Source organism: Falco cherrug, chromosome 3 (assembly GCF_023634085.1).
Source record: "Falco cherrug isolate bFalChe1 chromosome 3, bFalChe1.pri, whole genome shotgun sequence".
Lineage (NCBI taxonomy): Eukaryota > Metazoa > Chordata > Aves > Falconiformes > Falconidae > Falco > Falco cherrug.
In genome coordinates, this window is record NC_073699.1 from 99288620 (window position 1) to 99314307 (window position 25688).

Sequence of the window (25688 nt, forward strand, 5' to 3'; positions counted from 1 at the left end):
TCTAAGATAGAAAACCTGATAGAATATTTGAGAAATGAGAACAACTATGTTGTCTTCAGATCTGGTAATTAAAAACTAATTTGTCAAGCTAAAGGCATTCTATTATGGTGGCTTACATCATGGTGCTATCATACCTGTAACATACAGCACAACTACTTCTGTAATCCTTTGATTTGTTTTTGTCTAAACTTTAAATAGTACAATAAAACCTTCTGGCTAAATAGATACACATATAGAAACCTCATGTTGTTACATAGGTTTCTAAACATAGCACTGTATGTTCATTTTGAAGGTAAAATAGGGAACTATTATTTAATTACCACTTTTTAGCTCTGTTTGTTTACTTAGAGATTCTCCTGTCTCTAAAGAAAGTAGCCTGCTCCTCTTCAGGCAGTTTATGCCATCACAGCGTTCCACAGGAAACCTTGGGCTGCGGGGCCTTTGCAGCGTGGCAAAGTGGACTTATTTCAGACCGAGACCGAAATTTGTTCAGTGACTAATTGTACATGGCTAAATGTGTGGGGGTTTATTTCACAGGACAACAGGAATGTTTAAATAGCAGCCTGCAGAGGAACTGGGGCACTCCTCACTGCCTGCGGCCACCTCAGCAGGTGCTATGCTGATGTGGTCAAGAGGCAAAAAAAAAAAAAAAAAAAAAAAACAGGAAAGAAAAAAAAGGTGACTTAAAGCGACTTATACTCTCTGACTTGCAGGAGGGCCCGCGCTCACTGCAGCAGTGCGGACAGCTTTGAATGAATCACAGGATTCCAAGAATTAGCAACAAACCTCGTCACGTGGGCAAGTCACAGCACAGGAGCTGCCCAAACAATGCGGTGACTGAGGCTGATGTGATCCCTGGATGCAGGATACCTTCCACAGGAGGAAAGCGGTGATGTTACAGTAACATTAAGGGAATAGTGTGTCTTGTTCTGGTGCCCACACTTGAGAAAAATGATATTGACAATTTAGGCTTCACGAAGGAGCAATAAGAGTTACATGATATCTAAGCAAAGCTGATTTATGGTGAGAGACTTAGGATCAGTCTCTGTAGTTTATTGAAAAGAAGACCAAGAGGGAACCCGATGATGAACGGTAGGCTGTGCAGGTTCTTAACTGCAAGGGGCTCCATCATCCTGCAGACAAGGACATAGCCACATCCCATGGCAGGAGGTGAAATCTAGAAATAAGGTGGATAGTGTAGTTCAGGGTAAAGATCAATTAGCTTCATCACAATATTGTGCTTGGACCATATTCTGGCTTAACAGCCACAGGAGTCCTTTTAATTACTATGGCAAAGGTGTCATGAAATGTGTGCATGAATAATTGAGATGATATGCTATGTAAATAAGGCCAAATGCAACTACCAGAGCTGGGGAGAACTCAAAAGGACTGACTGGGACATCTGCATTTGAATAGCTCGTAAGGGAGGGTTGTGCAAATCAAGGACTCTCGCTGCTGCCGGCAACGCCAGGAGACGCTGGTTATGACCTTCCCAAAAGCTTGATTGTCCTGTGTTCCTTCCTGTGCCATCTCTGCCATGTTAGCCTGTAGAACAATACGTCGTTCATCTTCAGCTTTCTCCTCGGGAATCGTAGGTGTATTCAGGGAAAAATCCTCCAGTGCTTCTCTCCCATTAAAATCAATGAGTTTTCAGGCTGCCTGAAGATAAACACGGAGTTCAGTCTGCGAATGCAGCCAAGCAGCTACTGCTGGTGTCTGGGTGAAGCGCCGGCAGGGATCTTTCTTTCATTTCTTTGACTTCACACCCGTTTATTTCACATTGTCTATTTAGAGGCTAAGTGCTTTAAAGTGCAAACTGGCATTTCTATGGATGTAGTGTTCAGCACAGCTGAAGCCTGTCTTGATTGGGAGTTCTAGATGCAACTTGCAGATAATAGAAATTTATAATAAGGCTTGAATTAATGCTTAGTTTCCCATGCTGTATAGCTTGACATCAGTGCTGCTTTATCACTGCAAGCATTTACAAAAGCTACAGTCTTTTCTGAGAGGACTCATCAAATGCTGTTGTAGAAGGATTTTGTGCTTTGTCTCATAGCAAGTATTTCCAGAACTGGACTGTTTCTTTTCTGTGATCATCACAAATTAAGAGCATGCGCATTTGATGTACTCAAAGAAAAGCAAAAGAAATGAACATTTGTTGAACAGAAATTAATCTGAATCTAGCTAAGAACTGAAATTAAAAAAAATAACATACTTTTAGCATACACAGGCAGTCACTGGGTCCTTGAGTAACTGCCTGCCCTCAGCTCTCTGTACATAGCTCTAGTTGCTAGCAGATCCTGGTTGAAATTCAAATCAGTTTCAGCATTGCTGCTGTCTCTTCTAATTGACTCTGTCGATACACTCAGCTAGTGGGAGGGACAGAGGAGCAAAGCAGGCAGAAAGGCCCGAATGATTTCTAACACATGCTAGGCTATTCAGCAAAACGTTATGGACACGGGGGCCAGACACTGCACAAACATTGGGATTCCCCATGCCCTGCCCCAGAGCACTCTGTCAGAAAACCAAGAGCAATTTTTTAAAATTTTATTTTTATTTCTAATGTTAGAAGCATTTAGGCCTAGACGGCGGTTGAAAACCACAGCTCAGTTGGCGATGAGCACTGTGCAGCAGCGGAAGTGCATGGAAAAATTCTGGCTGACTCATCCATAATTCATCTGGCGTCCCGGGGAACGTGCGCACTGGAGCGGGATCCCTGGCACTCGGGCAAGGCAGAGGGCTGCTGCCCCAGCAAGAGGTGGGCAGCAACCCGCTCTCTTCCACCCGGGTAACCTCGTGGCCCCTGGGCTCGCTGCGGGGCTGTCCCACTGCCTCTGAGAGGGACTGGTCCCCCAGCTGCAGCTCAGGGCGGGGGAGCGTGGCCCTGGGAGACTTAAGGACTTGCACTTCATGATGCCGCTGCTGTGGGGAAGGGGCAGCGAGGGAGCTGGCCCCATACCCTGGGATAACACACACAACAATTTGAGGAATCCATCCCAGCCCACTCAATATTTACATCTTCATACCTGCGTGCGTGTGACACTAACTCTGCTTCCAGTGACTCTGCTCTTAGTGTACAACCTCCTGCTGGGCCGTGTTTCCAAGGGCTCCCAGCAAAGGGCTGGCCAGGTGTTACTAAACCTTAATGATCTCTTCACGCAGAGCCCAAAAGGTGGGTAGCTGCAACCCAGGGCAAAGCAGTTTTTAAGCCTGACCTTCAGCTCAGAGGTAGCTAAGCAACATATTCCACATCGAGGGATTTCAGGTTACTTTAAAGGTATGACTGGCCTGAAGAGACAAGTAGAAGGTCTTGAGGGCTGTTTGAAAGAAAACCAGAAGGTACAGGATGAATATCAGAGACTGTCTGTGATTTGCAGTTGTGTGCGGTATCCTAAACTCAGAGGAGTTTGCAAGAGAATCTTACGGAAAAGAACGGAAGTGAGGAAAAAATTACACAGACAAATGAAAGTAAATGTTAACTACTTTATCTCCCTCCGTGCATTTCTCCTACTGCCCAGGGCTAAAGGAGCTGACTCCTTCAGGACTGACTGCTTCAACTGATTTTCTGAAGGGATGAGTGAAGCGCAGAGCACTCAAAATACCAGAGCTGCAAAATAAGCTTGCGGGAAATCCGTCTGTCAACCGTTACTCCTGGGACTGTGTGGTCAGCCGCACAGCCTAGGCAGCGTGAAGAGCCAAAGAGCACGTATTCATGGTAGCACCCAAACACAAGGGCCTAGGGCTGTCCAGCTGGACTGAGGGTGCCCCCAGACACCTGTAATCAAGAAGCCTGTACGTCCTAATGCTTGCCACAGCCGTTAACTTCCACCTGAACACTCTGTTGGGGAGAGTATGGAGTAACTTGACAAAACAAGATTCAGCACTCATCAGCTAGCGCACACAAGTCAAAACCATCAGTTACATTCAGAGTCTGTGTATATATATCTATTCTACTGCCAGAAGCTGTGTTTCAGGAAATTATTTTTTTAGGGCTGTAGTCATTGTCGCTAACAAAAAAGACATGACACAGACACAATCATCTAGAAAATGTAGCATGTTTTAATAAAAAAAATTGCCTTTCCAAAGCAAAGTTTCTTTACTATGTGATGTTTGATCTCACATATACTTCCATGGTTATTTTCTTGTCTTAAATCCAATTACTTCCTAGTATTTCAGTTTGTTATATGTATTTTCATCTCATGTTCTGCAACTGTTCCCAAGTGTATGCTCCATTGCACAATTCTCTGTATTATTTATTTAAGGCAGCTTCTGGGATAAAGAATTAGTCCTGGGATTTATCTGCAGTTTTGACACTGGCCATCTGGGTGATTTCTGGCCAAGCCACTGCACCTCTTCACCACTGTGTTCCCAGCAGTAAGAGTGGGGCAATAACCCTTTTTGAAAGCACACAGAGATCTGCAGATGAAGTGCTGTATAGTTTATAGTCCCTATTTACAGCAACAACTTCACTGATGAGTTAAGTACTGAATTTTCTTTTTTTTTTTTTTTTTTTTTCCAGATGAAAACCTGAAGACCAGAACCTGTCAAAGTCCTTATTAACCTGTAACAGTACTGGAAAAACCAGATGATCACTGAATGCTTCTTTTCCTCAGCCTGTTGAAAACAGGCACAACAGTAAGAGAGACAAGCTTTTAAACTTGATGTTTGTGACCTATTTGGAACATGTACAATCAGTGGAAACCTTTCTCGTTGCTTCTGATTTTTGTCTTCTTAAGGTGGCCTCTGGGGAAACAAATGCAACTTTCCTTACACCTGTGACTACATGCACCCTCAACTCAGCCAGGCCAGGGTGCTGCTTAAATTGCAGAAGCCCCAGGATGTGGTAGGGAAGAACTGCCTGAATCTGAGAGGAAAGCCTTGCTGTGACACTTGCTTTTTGGTCCTGCCAGAGAGTTCCCTGAACTCGCCACAGAAGGTCTGTCAAGTTAGGAAAGTTTCCTGTAGTCTCCGCCTCTTCCAAAAATACTCAAAAGCCAGATTAATCTGTCTTGCAGTGACTTTCATGTCATCAGATAGAGGAGACTCTAAAGAGATGCAAGTGCAACAGCCAGGTAATTGTGCTAGAAGTTAGTTTTAAAAGATGTTTCCTGTACCACTCTTATGCATGACCTTCTCTTTAAAAAAGTAAATTCAAATTAGTATTAAATGCATTTTCTTAAATAGCATCAACTATGGGAAAGGTTCTTTCAACTCCATAACCTGTATAATCATGATACTTATCTCTGAAGTTCATATTTGGGGTTCAACTATATATCAAAAAAATCCCCCCTAAAAGGGGGGTGGGGATTTGTCAGATTAAACTGTCTTGCCTTTTTTTTATTACCTCATGTTTATTTCCTCAGTTACTCTTTGCATTGTTGAAACACTCTGTGCCCCTTAGCAGCAAACATCTCCAGTCCTGTTCCAGATACAGGGGCCTGGCTTTGATACTTAATATGCTGTGCGCCAATCTGATTGTTGATTTACCAGTGAGAATCCAAGGGAGTTCAAAATCCTACTAGCACAAGTGGGATTGGAGGACCAGAACTAGGACTTTTGTTTTGGAGCTGCTAGTCAAGAGATTTTTGCAGTATTAGAGTCAATGCTTTGTCCATCATCTGAACCCTAGTAAACAAAGGGCAGTGCTTGGTATTTTCATGTTTAAGAGTGTCATCTTGCAATGCCAAATTCAAGAATTTGTTTCATGCGTCTGTTGATTTTGTAACTAAAGCACCGTTAGTCAAATTGTTTTCCTTACTGCTTCGTAATTGTGGGAGGAAAACATTAAGTGGATCAGAATTGTGCACCACAACAATCATTTAAGGCACAGGATATGAGATAGAGGAATCAAACTGGAGCCAGCTGAGGACAGCTCTTCTACCAGGCACTCAAGTTCCCCTAGGAGGATTTTATCCAACCCTTGAAACCTAATTGGGGATTTCTTCCAGTAGAGCTACACCTGTAGTGTAGGCAGGATGCAGACATTTTACCACAGTCAAGCCATATGCAGCTTGGTTATACTTTGCTGCATTCTTGGCAGCACTGAAAGAGCATAAATTAGTGATTTTTTTTTTTTTCATGTATGTGTTTGTAAAAGGCACAGTACTGGATATTCGACATCACTGAGGAGCCAAAATACATATACAGTGGTAATGACCTTCAGGATGTGGAAGAAAATGTTCTGTCACTTAATTATAAGTTAATAAATAGAATAACAATTCAGGCCTTGTTAATTTGACAATGTCTTTAAATTCAATAGAGTAGATACCTGGCCCCTTCCTGCCATGCTTTTTAAGTTCTGCACTAAGCTTTGGAGGCTAGGTATTATACCTGTACAGTATGTCCTTTCTTCTCAGTTAAAAATTAAAGTAAAAGGTCATCTTGAACAGGCTCAGAAACTGTACAGGGTTGTGATAAAATATGAGGCTAACTCTAGTTGTGTACAGCCCCTCCTCCTCTTCCTACCTTCCCCTGCTTTTAGGACCTATATTAAAAGGAAGGAGAGTTGTCTTTCAGGCAGCGTTGATGTCCACCTCCAGTGCACCTCCTGAAAAGGTGTCGCTGGATGTGTCATTGTTAGCATTCATTTCGTCAGAAACACAAAGAACCCCTGCTTGCCAGAGCCAGAAAACACAGGCGCAAATAACCATCACTTGGTACTTCTTGCTGGCCAATTTTTAACTACTGCTTTCACACACATTTGTTACTAGCCGTTCATTAATGAGCAATGATTAGTTCTTTGTTATGGGGCAGGGGTCCTAAACTTTTCCTGCACTGTTGCCCCAGCAGCATTTGCTGGTTTTGTCTTCCAGTTCACATCAATCCTGCCTGAGCTAATCCTGAGCTGTAAGCATATACCTGACCAAGGAACCTTTAAAAGATCTGTGTGGCTGCATTTATAGTCTCTGTGATTAGACGTTGTTATAATACCTTCTTTTCCTGCATTTTTCACTGTACTTCAGTATTACTGTACATAAGATTGTGCCACTTTAATTATGGATCATGCTTCCACTTAAACTGATAGAGAATCCGTATTAAAAGTTTGAAAGAGAAGTTGCTGCCTTTTCTGCCATTAATAGTATTACTGGTTTATGTAACTATGTGATTCCATACAGTGATAACTTGTAACAAACAAATAAGCACCTCTGCCCACAAGGAACTTTTACTTCTGCATAAAGGAGATGAAAGGATACAGAGCAGGAAAGTTCAATGAAGAAATGAGACTGAGGTTTGGAGGGTAGAGAGAAAGTGCGGCAAAGTAGCAAGACTGCAAAAGGTCAGATCTTCTCCTGGACATGAGAGGCAGTCAACAGAATTAGGGCCAATATCAATGTCTCATACTATGTACAGCAATTCCTGCATTAGCAGTGGAAATTGAGATGTCTATAACTCAGGTGAAGTGGCTGTTTATCCTATGAAGTGTATTTCCTCTTGCCCAAGCTCTGTCTTGCCTCTTCCTATGAGCCAGGTATGACATGTCACTGAGTCACATCTCACTTCAGCTGTACAACATCTTCAGCAGCTTTTGGTCCCACCTCTTCAGCCTGTTCTCCTTGATCAGACAAGGGAAGTGGGACAGCGAGCCAGCCCATACCGACTGCTGCTCTTCCTGCTGGGCCTCCCGTGTGCCAGGCTGGGCTCTGCACACAGCTTGGCCTTGGGCTGACCAGGCTGCTTGGAGGCACCTAACAGCTCATACGGGACCACAGGGACTTGTACTGAATTGCATCAAGTAAAGGAGTTCTCGCTGCAGGCAGAGGCTTTAGAGAGCAAAAGCATGCTTTGAACAATGTGCTGTCTTTAGAAGCCAAATATGTACTGAAAGAAATCACTAAAAGCAAAAAAAAACCCCACAAATCATACTACGTAAAATGGCATAGATTTAAATTTCCTATACAGTGAGTTTAAAGTAAATATCTCATGCCTGTAAAAATACTGGAAGATATTATAAAGGTTTCAAAGTCAAGCACCCATGGTAATAAGAAACACATTAATTTGGATTAAGCTTTGCAGCTTTAATTCCTTCCCTTTGAGTGCACTTGCATCCTGGCAGTCTTCGTTTGTTTGATCACAAGTAACTTTTTCCTGAATGCAGAATGCTTGATGAAGCAGGAACTGGTTCATCTGTTTTTGTCAAATGTGCTAGAATGGGAGCAATGTCCTCCAGGTACCTGTCTTTCTCCATTAAATGCTGACAGAACCGAGGTGAGAACTTAGGTGAGATAGCTAACGCGCTGGTCAGTGAAGTAATTCCTGCTTCTAGTACAGAACGCTCTTACTGGGTGTACTAGATTTGTTCCCAGTAAAGCTCACCACCAGCTGATCCACAGCCAGTGCAAGCCTTCCTCAGAGAGAAAGTGCCGTGCTTAACGGCTTCTGGTATGCTTCTGCTGCGTGGCACTCATGGCTGAGAGGCCTGTGTGGCCCAGGAACCTTCTGTCAATCAGAACTGAAACACGTCTCTCTATGCACCAGTTCATACCTTTCTGCAGTCTGGCAACCACTTTTGAAAATGCATTTTCAGGTTCTTCAGAGTCTCAAATGAACTTTATTTTAGCATGTACTTACATCTAAAAATCCAGGCTGGTTGGTGCAGCGAACATGAAAACTGTAGCTTAATTAAACTAAGGATAGAGTTTTCATGTGATTTGTATTGCTCTCACTAATGAACTAGTTCTCCAACACAGCTTCATGCTATTGTTACTGTTAGAGAAAATGACCTTCTCTACAACATACAGCTTCCTCCAGACGGCACTTTTGTAAGGGTTAGGTTGGAGCTGGGGATAAATGCTACCTGCCATACGAATTCAACATGGCACTTCAGCAAACCTGCAAGTTGCCAGAACTATGCTGTCAGCAAGTCCGGCAGCTAACTGCAAGACACTATATAAAAGGAGGCGTTCACATTCACAGAGTTTAGGCAAAGTTGCCTGGCACATCAACAACATAACATATTGTCCAAAAGAAATAAGGAGTCTCTGAGATGATGACGTAATATTCACTGGAAGAAATAAGGAGTCTCTAACAAGATGATGTAACATATTCACTAGAAGAAATAAGGAGTCTCTAACAAGCAAGTTTATCCTAGAACTCCAACCCACAGACCATTAAAATTCAGCAAACTACTTGTTTATCAAAACCTTCCTTTAATTACCAAGAACTAGCCAAGTGTGACAAATCCACGGCAACACCAAATTGTTAGTTTCCTGCAATCTTTATGTTTAGAAATAAATTCCTCTCTACCATGAGATTTAACCTAGGTGGGCCTAGGAGTACAAGAAGCATTTGCCTATTAGCAAGCATTATGATACATTAGCAGTAAGTTAGTAATATAAAATAGAGAGCTTTTTGAGATGGAAAAGATTTGCACTCCACACTTTTCCACAACCTTCCTCAAAATATACCCAATATATTAAATATGAGGGGATCCGTACATACAGATTACTGTTTGTTCCTCTGCAAAGCCATAACACAGAAAAGAATGCTGTCAGGTCAAATCAAATAGGTGTTGCTGATTTTCATTATTTCATTGCAAATCCTTCAATACTTGTTTCAGCTGCCAAAGTCAAGGGACTGCAGTAAGAATCCCAGCTTTGTATTTTTTAAGCAAGATTTTAATTCTTCTGTATGGCAAAAGATTGTAAATATGAAAGGAAGGTCTCCTAAAAGCTCAGAAACCAGATGGCAAATAACCAGCCACCTACCCATCCTCTCTAAATGTCTTATTTTTAAGCAAATGGGCTTTTAAGCCAACTTCATTTGTGGGTGGGCATTGACTCATGAGTTTTGAACACTTACTGTGGCACTGCAAATCTGGCTCAAAACTTACATTTTATGTTTCAAAAAGCACTGCTGAAAATGTTTTTAAAGCAACAGAAATGCTTGCATTCCAATTAGTTCTTAGGCTATCCAAATCAAATAATGTATTTTCAAACCACTCAAGCGTTCCCTTACGTTGTTACTAGTCAAAACACAGCAGAAAGCTGTTAGCGGATCAGTTGCAGGAGGTTTTAAGAAGAGTTTAAGCAAGTGCCTGTCAGGAATGCTCACAGGATAGCTGGTCTAGCCGTGGAGGGGAAGAGGAAGGCAGATAACCTCTCGGTCTTTCTCAGCATTTTGATTCCTAGAAAGGAAAACTGACTTTATTAGTAAGACACTTCCAAAGGGGGAAGCACCATGCAGCTGTAACAAATCAGTGACAATGCTGTGGCTTTTATATAGTAAAGACTTCCATATTGTACTCTCTGGCATCCTCACACAGGTAAGTTCTTAAGGTAAGTTAAAAGAATTTGCCAAGTAGATAAGATTCAGTCATTTTTAAGCTGATCAAATAATATCATTGATGACAGAGGTTAGCATAGGCGTGGCTTGGCGAACAACAATAATTGCTGATCGTATAATAATAATGTACTAGAACAGGAAGCTATTCTTCCTTCAAGCCTCTGAGCATACCCATTGCAATCATGACAGCATATATAATGGCACGTTAATCTTAAAAACAATCACCTGCAAAATCATGACCTTGTTTGAAATATTTTAATTGCTCTGTCATGCAAGTATTCCCTACGGTTACTATGACTGAACAAAGTTAGAAAAACACTGCATTTTGTCAGACGATATGCTTTGTAGATGCATGTTTTTTGTACTCTTAATAAAAAAGGAGGTAACTGTCTGCACATCCTACAGGCTTCTGGTATATTTAATATATTCTATAAATTACAACATATGATCAGTCCTGTACAGTAAAATACTACTGTCTAACAAGGGCAGCAGATTTGCAGGATTTCAGATTTCAGCAGATATTGAGTATTTGAGGCTAACTTGTTTCCCTGGAACAGATTTGAAAGAGGCAAGCTGCAGATTGACAGGAGGACTGGAAGCAGCTACAATAACTAAAAATTATTAAACTCAGTGTTTTCACCTGACAGTTTCACATTCCTAATGTCCATTTTAAATCTACTTCTGACACTAAGATTAGCATGTGGAACGTTTGAATTTGTAGGTGTGAGAGATGCAGAAAGGAAAAAAATATTATATGTAAACATGTATTTTGCTGAAGAGCCAAGTGAGCCAAAGAAAAAAGCATGACGAAACTCCATCTGCGTGCAGTTCCTGGAGCCTTACTCATCTTACTTCCTGATTCTCCTTTTTGGCCTCCTTTCCCTTAGGGCCCTCCCACCTCTATAAACACTATAACAATAATTATCCCATCAGTGGAGACTTAAACATTCTTGACATCCTAACATCTAACAAGCACAGGACGTTTCACAAAGGCCTAGCCTGGCTTTCAAGAAGTGGGTCAGCTTGACACATCCCATGTGTTTCTGAAAGCCTGCAGTCTTTGAGCTTGCTCATCTATGGTAATGGGCACCCTACCAATGCACAGACTGGAAACAAAACACTGCCTAGGGTCTGCCAGAGAACTTTAAAATGTTTATTGAAAGCACGTAACTTTTAGATTTCCATCCTAAACATGATGTGGAGGATGTCCGATGGTGCCCAGCCACACAGCAGTTTCCATACTCTGCAGTTTTGTGACCCGCCTGCCCCTCGTTAGTTAAAAGGGTACTGGAACTCTTCCAGCTGCTCGAAGGAGTCAGGATGCTGATGCACCCAGCCAGGGCAAGGGGAAAAGCAGCACAGAGTTCTTCAGTCCGTTAGTCCAAGGAGGCTGGATGATTGGCTCTTTTCTTCTTTCTTCTCTTCCTGTCCTTCAACCTTACTTCACTTGGTTACATACCACAAAGGGATTTTTTCAGTCCAGGCTGATCTGGCCAAACAAACTCTTTTACTGTAGCAATTCTGGCCACTGTGATTTTGGTTTTTTTTTCAGTCAGCCTTCAATGTTTTTTCTTATATTTCAACATTTAGATCATGCCAACTTGCTTCCACCCTCGGCAGAAATTCATGATGACTCAGAAATGGATCTTGACCCGCTAGCTGAGAATCCCTTCTCTAATAGTGTTATGGTTTGATATCTGTTTTCACAAAAGGAATAAACCAATGTGTCTTATCATATTTTCTATCCTGCCCCCATATAAACTTGTCTTCTAAATAAAACACATTCTATTCAGCTTGGAGGGCATTTTATTTCTGTGCCCATTTTGACATTTTAGTTAGAATACGATGCTTGCACAGTAGTCCAGACAGTGGAGACTATAAAATCTTCTATTTATGATCTATCCTGATGAACAGATTTTCAGTTCTTTTAAAACCACCTTGTAATACTGGGCAAAAACCCGCACCCTATGCACCAGAAAATGACCAAAAATAATTGCCCTTCATTGTGGAAAGAGGATATGGTAAAGAGCTATGAATAACTTTGGAAGAAAAGCATGAAGTTAACTATGAATGAACTTTAAACTCATTAACAAAATGCAAAGAATTTCAAAGAAACAGGACTATAGAGATTAAATTTGGTGAGATTTTGTACAAAAAGTGGACCATACTTCTACAAACCTTGGGGTCCCCATAGACTACAGTGCCCACGTACATACCAGAAAGGTAAGAAAAGAATACAGCTCCCACTGTGTACACACGCTGGTGTTCAAGTATCAAAACTAAATAGAGGATTGTTTTATATATATATATATATATATGTAAACACCACAGCTGAAGCATTGGCAAGCAAGAGATTTCTAATCACTCTTGGTCTAAGATAGGCACAGGTATAGTTGACTTGTATAACAAAATTATTTCTATTAGCCCACTGCTCAGTTTTATAAAAGCAGAAGCAATGTGTTAAGTGTGAGCAGCAACATAGTAATACTGTAAATTGGAACTTGATCACCATTTGATTCAACCAAGTTAATAGCTGGTGATGGTCTATAATTCACACATGATTCATTTTGGCAAGCCTTTCATTTGTCAGTTCATCAAGCCCATCCTATATAAAAGCAATTAAGTTAGCAGTGAGAAAAACCCAAAGTCCAAATGGCAAAGGGCTTGACAAAAAAATCCTCCAGCTTGTTGGAAGATATCTGTCCTTAACACTGTTGGAATATCACAACTTACTACTCAGTAGTTTTCTTTTCTTATTAGGACCAGTAATTCAGCACAGTAAGTACAACAGTAAATAACACACTGCTGATTTCCAAGCAGCTTCTTGAAGCAGGGAAAATTAATTCCAAAACAGTTACAAAGAAACTATGCGCTGGAAAAACTTAATCAGGAGAAATACTAAACGAAGAATGGCAGCCACCATCACTACAAAGGGAAGGTATTAGATTTCAGACAGACAGTGCCTGGAAATTGTCAGGCTGGCAGCCGTAGCACACGCATTAAATTCACGTGTGACCAGGGGGCTTGGTCCTACCAAGGGAACAAAGGACATGCACAGAAATAGACTCCCAAGGAGAATCCTGCCTCTGTTTTTTGATGACAGCCAGAATGCTATTGGCATCACTAGCACAGATGGCCATAGCCCACTTACACACTCTTAATGAAAAGAGAGAGCAGCCAACACAGGATCCAGGAGTTAAACTAACCTCAGCAATGTTGAACCATGTAGAACGCTCCGTTGTGAGAAGAGGATGTGCTTGTGCAATCAGGAGAGCTTTATTCTTACCCATGCTGCCTGGAAGGTGTCAGGGGCTGCTCTCCCCTCTCCTCTAGCTCTGAGTTTCCCTGAGGAGAGCTGACAGGCATACCAACAGTGAGCTGATGCCCATGCAGCACATCTGCCGGGAGGGCCTGGGTCATGGAGTGACAGTCACTTTAAACCCCGTGTCTGACACGTTGACACCCTGTTGATATGTTCAACAAGAAGCCAAACACCCTCAGTTGCTGGAATGCTTGGATTGCGTTTTCTTTGGTTGAACTGGTCGCTAAAAGTAAACATAAATAAAACCTAAGCATATAGAAGAAAATCTCTGATATGGAATTAGGCCTAACAAGGCTTTTCTGCAAAGCGAAAGAACTTTTAGCTGATCCATCTACTGAAATTCTTTGAAAGTGTCAACAAAAGCCCCACCTGAAAACCAAAGAGATTTTGGTGGGCTAGTTAATGTTTTACAGTGTTTCAAAAGGCCTTTGATTAAATCCCTGAGCCAGAGACGACTCAAGCAGCTAAGTACTCACTGGGCAAAAAGTACTATCACAGCTCAGAAACTGGGGATGGAAAACAAAGAGCAGAATTCAACAGCGAGCTTCTGCGATGGCGGAAGGTTAATGACAGCCTGCTTCAGGGCTCTGTAGCAAGTCTCATATTGTTGCTGTATTTACCACTGATCTAGAAAGAGGGCTGTATTGTGAGAGTAAAATTTGCAGCTGTCATAATTATTTCAGTTAAGCAAGACAAGAGGGGACTGTGACGATGAGGAAGTCGTAACAAAATAGAATGGATTATGTAATGGTGAATATTAAGTTCAATATTGAAAACGCAAAATAATGCATGTTAGAGGGGAACACGAGTACTGCTTCTAAATCTGACAAGTTCCAATACATTTACATCAATTGAAAAGCAGAAACTGGGCATTTACGTAAATATCTATGTGCTATCTCTAATCCTCACAAAGTCAGAAAACAAATAAGCTAATAGAACACAGAAGGAATAAGTAACATATTGGTTAACAGCAAGTATTATAATACCTCTACATAAAGGAATTTATTTTCTCCCCTGGCATAGTCTACAGTATATCCTACCTCAGAAAAAGTTATGTGGATGAGTCTGTCTGGGGCCATGTTTGGGGGGAAAGGCTTTTATAAAAAAACGTTTTGATAATTTGGATTATTTATCCTAGGAAGGTTGTAAATGATGGGATAAAAGCAATCAGAGTAGTGAATAACATCAAAAATTAAGCATGGAAACACCTGCTCTCCCATTTTACTGTAGAAGAAATAGGAACTTGATTGTGGCAATCTCAAAATGGATGACATGAAATATTTTTGCAGGAATGATGAGTGAGCCATAGATTCAGGAAGCAGCTATGGCAGAAATTTTGTTGACATTCGAAAAAAGTTAAGACACCTCTACAGTTTTGAACATAAACACATCTGCCGAAGTTTATGTTCATATTAACTCTAAACTACTAAGCTTCATATTTTACAACAACCTCTAGGTATTAGGAAGCAAAATTAGATCTAATGTGAGATAGCCTACCAACGCCAGGGTAATTGACCCTTGGGCATGATTCAACATGTGTTTTGACATCCATCCTAGGTATTTCTACTCCTGTATAGTTTGCAGTTCCTTTTGACAGGGTATTTTTAGATAATTGCATTTTGTCCAGCCATAGATGCTACTAAACATCACAGATCAGTCTCGTGCGGCAGGATATTTTGGTGACTATAGGTGAGAAACGTTTAGCTTGTTAAAAGCTTTTGTGAGTGTCACACCTGCATTACCTCACCAGCCATTTCACAGAGGTGAAGCATTATGAACCTGCTCTATTTCCTGCTTCTGTACCTGTTCTCCAACACGCAGCTGGCCATGGTTTGCGAAGTGCCCAATGTTTCAGGTCCCAGACCTGTCCGTGAAATTCCCTTCCTCTCCTGATGTTTTCAAAGTCACTGCTTGCCTGTCTGTAGATGCATCTCTTTCATTGCCGCCATGCAAAAGCACCAGCACAGGCAGTTTATTTATGATTAATCAATGACATTAAGTGCAGGCAAAAATACTCCCCTAAAGCACAAACCAAAGGAGGAAAAAAGACCCCGAACACAGTTCTGCTCCCCCCGTCCTCGCCAGCGGAGACACTCCCAAGCTTTCCCCTCTCCCGCGGGCCACCCCGCCCGGCTCCCGGCGGCCCTTCCCCTCGCCATCGTGCCCTAGCGGGGGCGGGCCGCCGAGGCGAGCCGGGCCTGACAGGAGCCAGCCTCCCAGACAGCTCCGAGCGCCAGACCGGGCCGGTCGCCATCTATTTTCTGTCCCCGCCGTTCCCGCCCCTTCACCTCAGCGCAACCGCCTCGCGCCCCGGCGCGCGCCGCCCGCCCGCCCAACGCGCCCGGCCTCGCACCCGCTGAGGGGTGGAGACCCCGCCCCTTTCTCCCCCCCCGCCAGCGCTGGAGGAGGAGGAGGAGGAGAAGGAAGAGGAGGAGGAAGGGCAGGCAGAGGAGGAGGAGGAGGAGGAGGAGGAAGGGCAGGCGGGGCCGGGCCGGGCCCCGGGCTCAGCTGACGGGGCGACGCACGGCGGCGCCTCGCGCCGGGGCTGGGCAGAGAGCGCGCGCGCGCGGGACCGGGAGCGTGTAGGGGAGGGGGGGAGCCCAGCTCTGCCGCGGCGCCTGGCGCGCGCTCTCCGGCCGCCTCGCTTCCGCCAGGCGCGCGGCGCCGCTGCTCTCCCCGCCTCACTCGCTCCCTCCGCCCCGCGGCTCCCTCAGCTCAGCCCGGCCCGGCTCCGCGGCTTCCCCCGCTCCCATCGGGCCGCTCTACGGGCCGCCACCGCTGTCGTCATCGCCCCCCCGGCACCCCGCCCCCCTCCGAGACAGCTCCGGTTGGGGGTGACCCGCCGGCGGACACCTCGCTCCGCAGCGCCCGGGCCTGCCCGTCGCTCCGCCCCGGGCCCGTCCGGTGACAGTCGTGACCGCGGGAGGTGGCGGCGGAGGAGGAGGAGGCCGGAGCCGGGATGTCCGGGCAACAACAGCCGCCGCCGCCGCAGCTCCCCTTGGCGGCCGCCGCTCCCCCGCCGGCGCCGGGGATCCCCTCCGCTGGGGCCGCCAACCCCGGCCCCGCACCGGCCGCCGCGCTCCTGCTCCACCCGCCGCCGCCGCCGCCGGCCACCGCTGCGCCGCCGCCACCCGCCGCCGGCGGCAGCGGGCCCGCAGCGACGGGGGGCGGCGGTACCGGCGCGGCGCTGGGCCTGTCGGTGGGGAGCGGCACCGGCGCCCCGGCGTCGTTCCCGCACGGCGACCCGGCCCTGAACGAGCAGGAGAAGGAGCTGAAGCGGCGGCTGAAGAGGCTCTACCCGGCCGTGGACGAGCAGGAGACGCCGTTGCCCCGTTCCTGGAGCCCGAAGGACAAATTCAGTTACATCGGCCTCTCCCAGAACAACCTGCGGGTGCACTACAAAGGTGAGGGCCGGCCCGGGCCGCCGCGACCCCCGGTGCCCCGGCGGGGTGCGGGGACCCTCCCCGGGCCGGGGGCAGCGGCCCGACCCCTCCGTCGGGCAGTGGGCACAGGAGTAACAATAACAGGAAATAACACACGCTCCTCTCCCGCTTTCTTCTCCTTCTCTGCTTTCTGATCGCCTAAATCGCCCGCAGCGTGGAGAGAAGGGGCTTGTTTTTCCTTATTTCAGCTTTATTTTCTGTCCTTTCCCCTCCCCCCGTTTCTGTCGCGGTGTGGGGAGCGGGGGGGCGGTGGGGGGCAAGGGGCCGCCCCCGCCTCCTTATGCTTCTGGAGTGGGCATTATGTAAACTCGGAGACTTCCCTCTGGATTCAGGTATCGCCACGAGATTTGGGTCTGAGGCAGGAGAATAAAGGAGAATCGACATGACGTGTCCTGTTTATGGTAATGCGGGAGAAAAGAAGTGGCTTTTTTTTTTTTTTTTTCCTTCTGTCTAGGAGAGCAAGGGTTAAATGGAGTTAAGAGCAGCAAGCGTTAAGCTATTAAACACGGAAATGACGGGAGGGGAAAGCTCAGAGAAAAACAGGGTTTATTTTTAAACTGTGAAAAATAGAATTAAAGTCATTGGTATTAAACTGTTGTACAGCCTATGGAGTGATTTGAGGGAAGGAATGACAACAAGACTTACATTAATAAAGGTGACTTTATAACTTTCTGCCTAAAGTTACCGATCTTAAATGGTAAAAATCAGACTGTGCTTTTGTATAAATCAGCAAGAGGCGAGAGAAGAAAAACTTGTGGTGATTGTTATGAAATGTCATAAAACCTGGAAACATAAGCGTACACTCTGACCTGAAAAAACACAGACACATCTGGTGTTCTAGGCCCAAGTCCTAAAGTAGAAATGTGGATTCAAAACCACTTCTGAGTTGGCTGTGAAGAACTGGATCTGACAAAAGTCTGTAGTCAAATGAATGTAATGGGAGAGGAAAAAAACAACCTTGCAATTACCCTTTCTCAGAATTTACAGTGGAGAAATTCAAGTGAAATCTCGATGAACATGTTACTGTTTAATCGGAGGAGGAAAACGGCAACACAAACACATGGCAGGATTTGGCTGCCATGAAAGGATTAAATGTACTCTGAGACTTTTTTTTTTTCAGTAGAGAGGCTTTATTATTACATACAAAATACTCTGTCAAAAATGCTAAATTTAATGCACCATACAAAGATAATAAAGGAGGTTGATGACTACAGAGCAGGTTTCTGGGAGGCACTGAGTGATTTAAGGACATGTAATTTAATACTCAACTCTGAATTTCCTGACTTTTGTGCAGTGTTTTATGACCTTGTATTTTTAGAAGCATTTTGTATTTTCTGGTGTTTAGTGGCAGCGGGTTGGGATTTTTTTGGTTTTTTTATAAGATGATCATAGCTTTATGGCCATCAAGTTCTGCTGGTTTGTTTTGCTTTGACCAACTCTTTGCTCATGAACTGGAATTTAGAGGTGGAACTTCTCTGGTCTGTCAGTCTAACTGTAAAAGTACATTTTCAAACTTTCTTTGGGCTATCCCTGTTTTTCCTCACTTTTCTCCTTTGCCTTAGCATTAAAAAAAATCCATTACCTCAAAGAAACCACAAGAGGCTCAGCATGTTTCTGAAGCACAGGTAGCATAGGAGATACTGTGGATACTCTGCTAGAAGTCATAAAGCACGCTTAGTAAGTTATAATAATAAAATACCTTTAGCTCTGAAATAATAGTAAGTGATTAAAGTTGAAGAATTCCTAGATTAGCCCAGAGGACTGGAAATGAGAGGTGCCCATATAACATGCCTACACTTTTCTTTCTTCTTACTGCAAGTGGGAGTGAATGGTTTCTTAAGTGGCCCATCTTCTCTTCCTGGTAATTTAATGAAGGTGGCTGCTAGGGCAGCCCCATGCCTATGTTACCAGCTGGCACCTGGAGTTGCTAACTGGACTAAGCAATGAACGGTGTCAGGGCATTCCTACCTTGAGAAGTGTGTGGGGGGAAACAGTCTAAAACATCTGCCTTTTCTCCTTCCTGGATCCTTCAGCCCTGAGAATACAATAAAAGGGAAGAAAATGAGGCGGCTCAATGAGGATACTAAGGGAAGATAGCAAGTAAGAATGTGCTTAGCACTGTGAAATGTTTCTGCAAATCAGTTGCAAATAAAGGTCTCAAAAGAAAGCATTCAAAATATCTTGTGGAATATTGGCATTTACAGCGGTTCTGAAGTTATCTCAGTAGTCATGGTAGATGTTTTTGTTGAAAGGAAATTTGAATCTCACATTGAGTGTGGATAAAGATCTGTTGTATTCTTGACCAAAATACTCAGGGAAGGGAGACAAGACAGGCCTGTCCAAAGAAGCCAGTAATGAAAAGCAAGTCTTACTGTTTCCTATTACTGTAGTATAGGTACCTTGTACACTTATGCTTTCTCTGCTGCCTCTGTAGATTTCTGGCTCTAGAGCTGTGTTTCTGGAGTAATTTCCTCCTTGTCTGTGACTGATAGGAGGTGGAAGGTTTAACATCAGAGCTTTCCTTCCACCCTGGAGGTGTTGTGGATTCATGTCTCTGCAAAAAATGTGTGGGGAAACAACTGGAGCAAAAGCTTTCAAAGTAATTTTTTCATATAACTAGCTTCATAATTTTAAGGTGCTGATGCATTGTGAGCAGTGCTATTTTTGTTTCATTGGTCTGTGAGAGACATGATGGTGTTCTCTCTGTAATTTTGAAGATTCCTTTCATTTTCTTGCATGCCAGTGGACAACTTGCATGGCAACACAAGCTGCAGTAGAGGTCTCTTTCTACCCATTGCAGCTGTGGTGCCTGGTGTACTGTGTTTCTGGACTTTTAAGCTTTTTGCAAGCATCCTAGAGAGTGCTTAAAAAAATCAAAACTGCCACAAAACCAGTCACTGAGTAAGTGGTGGAGGTTTAAAGAAAGGAGTACAGTCCAGCATCAGGATAACAGCTCTTTAAATATAGTTGGGGTCAACAGAACCCAAGGGTCAGAGCTCTTTTGTGTTATCTCTCAGAATCATAGCATTACTTACAAGAGGAAAGCAGACGTGGGAGGTGGTTGAAGGCAAGATGCATTGATTGCTGTGTTGTTAGCAGCAAGGCTAATTTCTTTCCCCAGTGACCTATTCTGTTGCACTTTTACACATTCTGACTCTTGATTAGGATTCTTTGTCAAAATCTGGATATGGAATACATATATGTTGGCACTAGTGACACTGTAATATATTAAAAGCCTATACCCGAGGGTATTTCTGTTTTTCAGATGGACAGACCTACATTTCTGTCTTGCTGTCAGTTAGCTGTGCAAGCTGATAGAAAGCAAACACTGTCCTAGTGACTGTTGTTCATGGTATACATATGTAAGGGAGACATGAAAAATGATATCAGAAAAAATCTGTCATTTCACTTAATTGTAATGTTAACAGCTCTGAGATGTAGGTAAGTGGTAAAGAAAGCATAAAGGTTTGCGCAAGTGTGTGACATGTAAAGCAGTTGCACAAAATATGTCGCTGTTAAGGTAGGATTTTAAAAATATTCCCATGTTTCTAAAATACTCAGAATTAACACATGGATCCTGTTGAAAAACAGGGATTTCATAAATGCCGTATGTAATATGAATGTTCCACTAGACAGACAAGTTCAGTTTCCATCAGATAATAATCTGTTATGTAGTATAAGGAAATAAAAATACCGCCTCAATGCATGAAGGGAACTATATACAGAATTAGGTGAACAGACTAAATGGTCAGTGTTAAAATCATGGAAAGTTCTATAGAAATTTCACATAAGTTAGTCTTGTGACAATTGCCCAAAGAAAGCTGAGGAAAGTTATGCAATTTTGAGTAAGCTGCCATTGCGTGAACTTTCTCTGATGTATTGCAGGCCAGGAAATCTTAGCCAGACACTTATTTACAATGCAGTTGCCTTTGAACTGTGTCTAGTGCCAAACTAAAAAAAACCCAAAACAACCAAAAGCCATCTGGTGCAAACTATGCATTCCGATTTCTATAACAAACAGAAGAGAATTCTATAGTAATAGTTCTGTGTTGTCATTCAGTGATAGAAGGATGGTGTCAGTTTTTTTGGCAGAAAATACTTGAAATACATTCAGTACAGTACAGTATGCCTGTTTTGGACACTTTGTAGCTCTGAGATGTCTTGTTGCTTCAAACTGGGGAAGAAGTTGAAGTAAAACTAGTAATTTTTGCACGCCTTCTTTTTTTTCTTGTCTCAGTGAAACTTTCCTAATGAATTCAACAGAAGATTAGGCCTTGATTATTTTATTTTTGGCACTGTGAGCAAGTCCTTGAACCACCTGTTGGAAATAACCGCAGTTCAGCTTATGTAAACTTCATTTAAGGATTTGAACTGTATAAACACTTTTACTTTTGTCTAGGTAGACACTTCCGTAGACTTCTTTTGGACTATGCCGTGCATATGCATTACACACATTTATGTTCAAAGATTATATTTTTGGAGGCTAAAATGGCCTCTCCAAAAACGGTTTTACCTGAATTGGCTTTTTTCAAGTAGGTGGAATTCAAATTTTGGTTCATTTCAGTTTATTTTTGCTAAGGGGCTGATCATACTACTTTTAGTAAAAGCAATCAGTGTGAATTACTGCTTAAAAAAAAAATAAAGCTTTACTCCTTAAGCATGGTCAGCTCATGGTTAAACACTTTCAATGAAAGCCAAGTCAAAACCAATTCTGCTAATTGAACTGACCTATGATCTGATTTACAGTGTGAAGTTGAAGACTTGTACACCTGTTTTCCCTTCTCTGCCCCAATATATCTGTTTGCAGAATTCTTTTTTTAATGCTGAAAATGATTGAATTTTTTGTGTTAAATAGTACATACTTTAAAAGTATTGGTTTAAATACTTTAACTATAGCTTGTTGCTATGAAAGAGGTCTGTTTTGGGGAATGTAGGGCAGTGTTTGTGTGATCTGCTTAGGGCGTTTAGAACCTTCGATGCAGAAGTTCAGAGCTGGGTGTCAAAAGTGCCTTTTTATTCACAAGCAAGGAAGTGGGGACTCAGGTTACCAAAGAATGTGGCAGCAGTATATAATGCTAAGGTAATAGGCCACTCAGGTTAGTGTCCCATCAGTGACAGTGGCCATAAGTGAGAGCCTACAGAAAAATCTAAAACCATGCTGGGCATACATGGTGCATCCCCTCTCAGTTTCCAGCCATTTTAAGCTAAAGGTAGTTTCTCAGTTAACTTCTGTTCTAGAGGCTTGCCCAGCATCCACTTTAGCATCGGTAAAAGCCTTTGATAAGAAATTTGCAGTTCAGCTACCTGTTCTGTAAAGACCTTCTTTATTGTTTTAATGCTGTCGGATAACTAGTGTTTCTTGACTCCTCAGGTAATCAGCTGTAGCTTGGTAGTACTGAAAGTCTCAACTAGCATGTTGAGACAGTGTACAGGTATTTGGAATATTTGAAAGTGGTTAACTGCTTGGTGCTGTTGAATTTGCTGTTAGAAATAATAACTGTATCTTAACTACGAATGAAAGCAGCATACTCCAGTAGTAAAATGGGATTCACAGGAGATTATATTAAAAGGACAGCAGTTCTAAATTTAGGGTGTCTTCTGTTTTAATGGGATGAAAGTAGTTTTGGGCACTGACTTCCCAAAGCGTGTTGCTTCACCACATGAAGTGTTTGGCAATACTGGTAAGGTATCCTGTTACTTCTGCCCCTGTGTCGACCTCTTATTTGCAGTGTGACAGCTGTGTGTGGCTGTGTTGTGAACCGGAGCAGGGAACTGATCTGCTGCTTTAAAAAATCTGGTAGGTTTCTTAAACCCAGTCAGCTAATCAATCTGGCTTGTGGTATGTCCTTGCAAATAGCTGCCTGGATTGGGGAGAGGGTGGGAGAAGGGGACTGGTTTCAGAAAGAGATGCTAAGAATACCTTGTATTGGTATTATTTCCAAACACTTTAGATTGTGATTTCACAAAACAAAGTCTGCTGGGTAATAGATGTACATTTTCAATAATATTTGGCTAGTTCCTACTACTTTAGTCGTCTCTGTGGAAGACTTGCCCAAATAAGGCGCCTGACTCAGACTGAAACTACACAGATTGTCAAGTGCATAGAGTAACCAAGGGAACTTCTTCGCAGTCTATTTTAAAGTGAAAACCTAAGGACATTTAAAAACAGTGTCTTTCCTTCCCCTCCTCCCCCAACAAATGCATCATTTAATCAGAACTATCTGCATTTAAGAGATCTCTCAAGAGTTTAATGTTCTGCCCATGAAGTTTTGGGTGCCTTTTAGCTGAAGGATTTCTGCACGCTTAGGAATGATAATCTGATTTATAGTAGCTTAATGGTGAGCTACCAGCACTTGAAAACCAAGAAAACCTATGGAAGCTCTAAGGTTATGTACTTGGTTATTCGCTTCATTGACACAGCCCAAAAATAAATAGCAATCGAGGGCTCAGTTGTACAGATGTGAGGTGTTAGCTCTTTTAGGGTTCATATCACAAGCCTTTTTCAGAGACAAAGCTGATTGTGCCCTCTGGGGCTGCAGGGGCCGGCTGTTTGCTAACTTGAGCAGGTTGAAAAGGAATACTGTACCTCAGACATAATTTAAAAGTGGTGAACAATAAAACATGTGTGCTGGCTGGTGTATGGAGGAGTAAATTACTGGTTTTTCCTCATGTGAGACTTTTGAAAACAACATGCAGAAGGTAGGTAATAATATTGTAAAACCTATGAGGTGATAAAAGGATCTTTGTATAAAATGTGTTTAGTAATGACATAATGAAGTGAGCAATGCGTCTGCACCCAGGAAAGTAAGATGATGGGCTAGTTGCCTGAAGTTAGTAACACACTGAGGTGAACTAGTTGCATCAGAAAAACTTTGTAGGTTAAACCTCTTCTCAGTGAGTGAAGAATTCGTGCTGTGCTAGCAAGGTTTGAATGCAAGTGTGACTGCGATGAAATGGAGAGCTCTTCTTGGCTGAGTAGTTGCCATTTGGTAAGAGATGGTTGGTGCTAGCTTTACAGGCAGGTAAGCGTTCACTGTTCTGTCACCGTTTACACTAGAGGGCTCTGTGGTTAGAGGTTCAAGTAGTGTAGGTCAGCTTTCCGTGATCCTGCTGGCTGGCAGCGCTGTCATTTAACTGCATTCTTCCTTGCTGTGTGACCCCGACCTGCTGCACACGAGATGTGATTAATCTGTGCCTGAGCAATAATTCCAGTGCTAATGCTGCTGGAAGGAGTGAGGGCTTTTTGGTTGCATTTTTTGTTTGGCTGGTTTTTTGGCATATGCAGATCAATTGCTATGCAGGTGCAGTAGGCCTCCCTGTCTGGACTGGAGGTGACAGCTGGAGTGCTGCAGCCCAAGTGATTCGCACAGCACACTCAAAACAGTCATCTCTTTTATTCATGCCTCAGATCCACACAGAAGGTGGGCATTGGATCTATGTGAATTATTCTTATGACAATGACAATCTGTTCCTGGTTGCCATCTTGTTGAAATACCGCTTGCCAGGATCCAATATACTTTCCACCTTGCTCTCTTTTTTTTTATTTTTTATTTTATTTTTTAAACTCTGTCCTGTGACCCCATGTGTAACTTTCACACAACAGTTGAGGGATTTTTGGTGTGCCTGGGAGAGGCTGAGCTTGCTTGAACAGGCTGTTGCCAAAACAAGTCATCTGGCCAAAAGCCTGCTTCCAGGTTGCCTTTGGAACAAAGGGCTGTGCAGAGGGTGACACATGCAGGAGAGTTAGTCATAGTGGAATGGAAGTGGCTCTTGGGTTTAGGTTGAATGTCCCTAGACAGCTTAACAGAGCTGGCATTGGGCATTCTGATGGCAGAGCTGATACATAGTGAGCCTTACAAGAAAAAGGAGTAGGAGCTGCATTAGCTCAGTTACAGGCTGTACCACTAATGCTGTCCTGAAATAACATTCAGCACGTGGAAATGAATTATGAGTTGTATTTTCTATATAATGACGGATGTTTACTCTGAAGGACATTAGAATTGAAGTATCGTAAATAACTTGACAATTCAGAGTGCTAAGCAGTAGAAAAAACTCTGTTATATCATGTTTCAGTCTGTACAAATGAATAAGCCCTGTGCATTTGAGAAATCATACAGTTCTTTCAAACCCAGGTGGACTTTTATCAATTTTGTTACTGTGATGAAACTTTTTTCTAGTTTCCCTTCAAATAATTGTAGAACCTTTTAGAACAGTATATCCAGAACTTCTCATAGCATGCTCAGTGGCAATGCAGGTGCCTACAATGAAAACTTAGTGTTGGGGGAAATATTCTTGCATAAAAATGAGACTGATTAGAACATTGTATATTGTTTGCTCATTACATAAGCCTTCTGTTTTGAATAGTCAGTATGTATACTTTTGAGTCATCTTCTGCAATTATCTAAAATACATTTTTGTTGTGTTTTGAATGCAATTGTTTTTCAGGTCATGGAAAAACTCCAAAAGATGCTGCTTCTGTTCGAGCTACACATCCTATACCTGCAGCCTGTGGCATATACTATTTCGAAGTTAAAATTGTCAGTAAGGGAAGAGATGGGTAAGCATTGAGTGCATTATTAATTAATTAATTAATTATTACTTGAAATACTATCTCACATTATCTTTCAGTCAACAGATCTTTT

General features: G+C 42.9%; 2 protein-coding genes across 4 annotated transcripts in view; both read left to right on the plus strand.

Moving 5' to 3' along the window:
* The window catches only part of MCUR1 (mitochondrial calcium uniporter regulator 1), a 44442-nt gene extending 37380 nt beyond the window's left edge, over nt 1-7062 (plus strand). Inside the window, exon 9 of the mRNA XM_055704537.1 lies at nt 4520-7062. Coding sequence (XP_055560512.1) covers nt 4520-4560 — 41 coding nt within the window. The 3' untranslated portion in view covers nt 4561-7062. The remainder of the gene's footprint in view (nt 1-4519) is intronic.
* Nucleotides 7063-16073: 9011 nt separating this feature from the next.
* The window catches only part of RANBP9 (RAN binding protein 9), a 40890-nt gene continuing 31275 nt past the window's right edge, over nt 16074-25688 (plus strand). The window contains exons 1-2 of one of the 3 annotated variants that reach the window (XM_055705434.1): nt 16074-17007; nt 25492-25603. In XM_055705434.1, the coding sequence (XP_055561409.1) occupies nt 16563-17007; nt 25492-25603 (557 nt within the window). In that variant the 5' untranslated portion in view covers nt 16074-16562. The remainder of the gene's footprint in view (nt 17008-25491; nt 25604-25688) is intronic. The other 2 variants (XM_055705432.1, XM_055705431.1) reach the window with 2 other exon arrangements.